Raw genomic sequence first — 5,718 nt, 5'->3', positions numbered from 1 at the left:
TTAGCTTCGTAATCAATGGTCGAGTACGCTCTCACGCTCTTCATTTGAATGTGTCATTTTTGACAGGATCTCACCGATGGCCGGCTCCAGCCGCTTGTTATGACGTTGCTTTCAAATTCTACAATAGCAAACAAGGTGAAAAGGCACCAGCTTTAGAGGATAATGAGGAAGCCATAGACATGAAATCAAAAGAAGATCTTAAATTGGTAATAGTGCGTGGGAAAAAAGGCTACGAGACCAAAGCAAATAAAAAATCTTTAAAAACCCGCCCGTACAAAATCAATCCTAACTATGTAAATACGGCTCTGATATATGGCGATCTAAAACTTATTGATATACAGATTATCACAGACTAAAATAAATAGACTGAGGTGCATCGAAATCATGTTTTGATTTAAATGAAAGGTTTGGATTATAGTAAAAAACAAATAAAAACACAATACGGCGCCACTATCCAACATTAAATACCGCACATCATCTTACAATTATTCATAAAGCGACTTTTTCAAAATAAGGTTTTATATGGGAAGTAATCGGAAAAGTGTTCCGATGCTAACCATTTTCAATAGCGTCCTTCCCTAACCTAAAATACGTTGACATTTTCAAAAATTGCCGTCAGTAAGTTGAACATAAGAATACCTGGACCCAGACCTCAGGTCGACAAACGAACGAATGGACAAGCAGGCTTAGACTGATTCAGGCTTAGACTGATCAGTTTAACAAAAGATTGGTCTATTCTAAGCTCTCCTGGATTGTTAAATCACATCTTCGCAAACAACTTGAAAAAAAATTCCTTTCAAATCTCAATCGAAAGTTTGTTTTATTAGGTACTTGCGTTAATTTTGATAGGCGACATCTACAGGTAATAATTATAAAGAAATGGGAAAATGCCAGTGCTTATAACAATTTGTTGCAAGAGTTGTCCACTCTGCCAAATCAATGTAAGTTTCTTCGACACGAAAACGTCGTATTACAAAAAATATTGTGAAATGTTGCAGAAAACGATAGAAACTATTTTGATTAGTGTGCAGTAAAAGTTCTTCTTTATTCGCGGGGTATATGTGCCACGAATACAGAAACCGTGAATACGGAATGGTAATTGGATACCAATTGGAATCCTTTTACTATTATGTATATACATATTAGATCCGCGAATAAAGAAATTTATAGCCGCGAAAATTGGAATTTTCTTAATTTTTTTTAATCCGCGAATAGTGAAAACGCGAATGAAGGGAGCGTGAATAAGGATCTTTTACTGTATATTGTAAGAATTTTCCACAATAAATGCCTTTTTCAAGTGAAAAAATCATCAAAATTAACGCCACCTTCTAATTTTTATATATACTTTCGGAGAATAGGTGCTGCCGTATGATTTTCAAAATTTCCAAAATTTTTCAAGAAACCTAGCACTTAATAATAGCATACATTTTAGAATTCTAAACGAATGCGAAAAATAGCAATCAACCTTCCTAATAAAACTCAACCTTCCCATGGTGATATTTCCATAGTAGTTCCATAGTAGTAAGTTGACATACCAACTAATCGTACAGAATTTCATTCGCGTGGGTAAGCTATTCTTTGGACTAGACAGCATGCAAGGACTCCCATCGAAAATAAACCTTTATAACAAGAAAAAATGTTTAGTAAATTATGATGAAACTCCACACTCCGTAAGAGTGATGTAATGTAAAGCATAATTGAACGCAATTTGGGTCACTCTGGGTATTTTTTCCGGACACAATCGCATACAATGGTCCTTATAAAACACAAAGGAAGAATATTTCGCAAAACTTTGCACGACTTACGTCACTTCATTGTATACATGAACATAAGACGAAAATGTAAAGTAAAAATTTTGACGTATTATCGCGAAAATGAAAGAATAATTATGTTCAGTGAATTCTGGCTGGCGAAGTAGGTGAACACTTAACACACTCACATTCACTACACATTCACTTACACCTTAAAAATTTATAAAGATTCTATAGGGCAAAATCACTTTCATGAACCCCCCAATTGCGGCGAGCTAGTTAGATAACGTTAAAAGCCCTTTGAGCCGCTTTGCATGCTACATAGAATTTTTAATGGTCCGCCTTGGTCGATTATAATATTTTGACTTATTTCATAAATCTTATGCGTGTGTTCATCTATTCAAGCACAAAAACCTCGTAATTGCACTACTTAGAGATAAAAGATAGTGTAAGAAATTTGACTATTTCAAGAGAAATTCCATCAAAAGATTGTGATATAAGACTTCTAGCTAAAATAAGAATCTTCTTTCAAGGTTTTCTAATCTCTTTCTTTTCACTTCATTGGTGAAGGAATTCTTAAAAGGAAAGGAGATGTTATCTAATAATGAGACTAAAAATGAGAAGTAAGTGCTATCAATAACAAACGTGAGGTCTCGTTCCTAACATTTTTCCTGTGCGTTTAGAAAAGACGTTGAACCGTTTATCAGCATCATTTTCTCCGTTTCGCTCTGCTTCAAAACACTTAAGAGTCCCCATTCTTTTAATATTTTTCGTTTGTCTATGTCTCCTTTCTATTATTTGAAAATTTATTGCTCTAACTGGCAATGGGGAAAATTCGATATTCAGTTCAAAAAAATTATCTCTTTCAAAGCATGTTGATAATCGAATATACCTCTATGAAAATCGACAATATTCAGTAAGTGCTACGATTCATACACACGTGTAAAATAAATACTTTCTTTAAAATGACAAGAAATATTCCCTCGAGTAAGATGTCATTATGTCACATATGTTACATTTAATCTGTTTTAGAATCGAAGATGTTTGCCTTATGTACTAGCTTTTGCAAAGGCGAGGAAGGCCGCGAGTCACGATCCAGAAGAAGCCAGGGAAGAGAAGAACCGACGACGTCACCTTCAAATAAGAGCAGTGTTCATATTGAAACCATAAAATTGCCCTTAAAAGAAGGCTTAAGTTTTCAAATTCGCGGTCGAATAAAACATGACGCTATCAGGTAGCGAAGATGAATTTTTCAACATTTTGCGTATAATAGTTTCTTGGATTTTGTTTAGTTTTATTATTGACTTCCCAGTCGATAATAAAGATGGGGATATTGCTTTACGTATAGTCGGGGACGTGCACGGAAATTTAGTGTCGCGCTTGTCCCGAAGAAAGCACGAATGGAGCGAGCGCGAAACTTTATCAAAATCGCGCTATAAGTTGGCACCAGGGAAAAATTTCATGATAGAGGTCTTAACGTTAGAAGACAATTTTAAAGTTGCCGTTAATGGTTTCCATACTTCAAGTTTTTACCACGACTTTCGATTAAAAGATGTTAAAATGTTGGATGTTCAAGGTGACGTTAGCGATATTACCGTTGAGCAGAAGTTTGTTCAACAGTATCCAAAACGTCCAGCCAGATCTTTACACTTCGAGCATTTGTCCAAACGTGAAGAGTACCCAGATCGATCTGAGTCATCAGACATTGATGAATTCGAGGAGCCGTCAGACACCAACATGATATCATCCGCTCAGGAATGCTCAATCGAAAAATATCTTCCCGTTCCCTACTATGCGAGCTTCGATAAGAAATTTTTTGCGCACGGTTTCCGGGCAACGATAACTGGTCGTGCCCGTAGGATCGATTCATATTTTGCGGTTGTCTTTCAAACAGGCACACAAGACTGGCCATACCCGGAATGGTGTTTCCGAGTTATGTTTCAATATTACTGCAGTCAATGTGGCGCAAGTGCTCCCGTCGATGTCGATGAAGACGAGGAGCCTGTGGATGTACAGATTAACTCTGAAATTCGCCTAACCATAAAACGGGGACGCGACGACTATCGGAGTACCTTCAATGGAAGATCATTGCGGTCAAGGCCTTTCAAGTCGGATCCTGAGTCCGTTGATACAATTTTAATCTTTGGTGACATTCGTTTACTGGATCTTGAAATTGAAGATTAATAGAGACTTTTAATACTCTTTTTCTAAGAATTGCTAAATATCCCTTCAAAAAAAAAAATATACAGAGAGTCAAGAGCGATATAAATATAAAAAAACAAGTAAGAAATTTATATTCGGTCGTGACCAAATCTTTTATATCAATCGCCGTTATTTTAAAAATGATTTAAGAAAAGAAAAAAATTAAATTATCATATCCATTAATATAGGCCGGGAGCGGCCGATTTTTTGTGTTGTAGGGAGATTTTTTCTAAGTGGAAAAATTTATATGGTGTACGCGCTGGGCTTTAGGAGCATTAAGCAAACAAAATTGAAACCTAAAAAAGATTGAAAAAAAAATTTAAATTTTGATACACTATAACCTTGGGTAAGTGTAGTCAATTTTTTCCATTTTTTTAGGTGCTACAGCATCGTCCATAGAATATGCGTTCCAGCTTATGTAGGTTTATCTACTGTACTTTATGGGTAATAAGCAAAAAACCAATATTCTATTCCTTTTGAAAACTGTATGCACTTAGTTTACATATTACATCAGGTGGGCCCTTTGACCGCTTTGACGCATTTCCAAAACCATCCTGTGTGCAAGAGCTGCCAATGTTTTTGCCAAACTTGAAGCCGATAGCTTCAATTTTTCGGTCAGAAGTGTCTTTAGCAAACGTTACACGGACGGACAGACAGACAGACGGACCTGCTTAAATCGATTCAAAATTTGATGCTGATTAAGAATACAGACACTATGTGGGATCTCTGATGCATACCTCGGGGCTCTGCAAACGTATTGAAAAGGTGAAAAGAGAAGTTTTTTTGATTAACTCAAAGAGAGCTATCTCATAACTTCTCTTTCTCTCTCAAACATTCTCTTCTCTCAAACATTCAAAATCAGTTAAATTACTTCAATTTCGCTCGACATTTAAAAATTTGATAATTGTAAAATAGAAATTTAATATAATTTTAAATAATATATCGTTTGCAAAACGAGTAAATTTTGTGTAAAAATTACGTAAAACAAAATCTATTGGTAGTTGGAACGTTTTGTGTCTTACTGTGAAAAAAAAAAGTTGAAAAAATATCTTGAAAACGGGCATTATGTTCTCGATAATTCACGGTACAGTTAAACTCTGTGATACACTTAAGGGGCGTAATCTGCTACCAGAAAATAGTATAGACAATTTTTATTTAGAGGAAGCCTATGTAAAGCCGGTTTATGAGACAGATGAGCTTCGACATTTATCAGAAGGCCTATCTTTCACAATAATGGGCAAAGCGCTTCCAAAAGCGGAAGGGTATAATTTAAGACCCGCTTGGAGAAATCTTATCTAATTAATGTATATATGTGTTCTCTGTTCTCTGCTCTAGATTCGCTGTAGATTTTCGACGAGAAAATCTGGAAAGAGACATCGCTTTGCGAGTGACGGTGCTGGCAAATCGCAACTTAATAGCACGTAATTCTAGAAAGAGCTTAATATGGGGAGTTGATGAGCTTGACACGGAATTAGCATTTAAACTTCAACCGGGAAAATATATACAACTACAAATCCTAGTCACCAATGAAGCCTTCATGATAGCCCTTAATGGTTTCCATATAGCAAAGTATACGCATCGTATGTCTTTGGAAAATATAGACAAGTTCCTAGTTCATGGATGTGTAGCTAATGTTAATGTGGAACAAAAATTCGTCGACATTTATCCGCAAAGTCCTGACAAAACGCTGCACATGGAACGCGTGTCGGCTCGTGCTTTGGATAGAGAAGACGATGACGTAATCACTGTCGATGATGATGATGAT

General features: G+C 36.0%; 2 protein-coding genes across 2 annotated transcripts; both read left to right on the top strand.

Moving 5' to 3' along the window:
* The first annotated feature begins 2,972 nt into the window (after positions 1–2,972).
* Positions 2,973–3,935, top strand: LOC119643638. The gene has a single exon (XM_038043018.1). The coding sequence runs from the start codon at positions 2,973–2,975 to the stop codon at positions 3,933–3,935; it is 963 nt and encodes a 320-aa protein (XP_037898946.1).
* Positions 3,936–5,018: 1,083 nt separating this feature from the next.
* LOC119643637 (galectin-8-like) lies at positions 5,019–5,691 on the top strand (the record flags this gene model as incomplete). Its single annotated transcript, XM_038043017.1, has 2 exons — positions 5,019–5,215; positions 5,289–5,691. Coding segments are annotated over exons 1-2 (600 nt in total), but the record flags the coding sequence as incomplete, so codon positions are not given.
* Positions 5,692–5,718: the final 27 nt, after the last annotated feature.

Source organism: Glossina fuscipes, unplaced genomic scaffold (genome assembly GCF_014805625.2).
Source record: "Glossina fuscipes isolate IAEA_lab_2018 unplaced genomic scaffold, Yale_Gfus_2 61492, whole genome shotgun sequence".
NCBI classification, from domain to species: domain Eukaryota; kingdom Metazoa; phylum Arthropoda; class Insecta; order Diptera; family Glossinidae; genus Glossina; species Glossina fuscipes.
The sequence above is the reverse complement of the archived record's forward strand: the minus strand, read 5'-3'. Positions and strand labels throughout refer to the sequence as shown.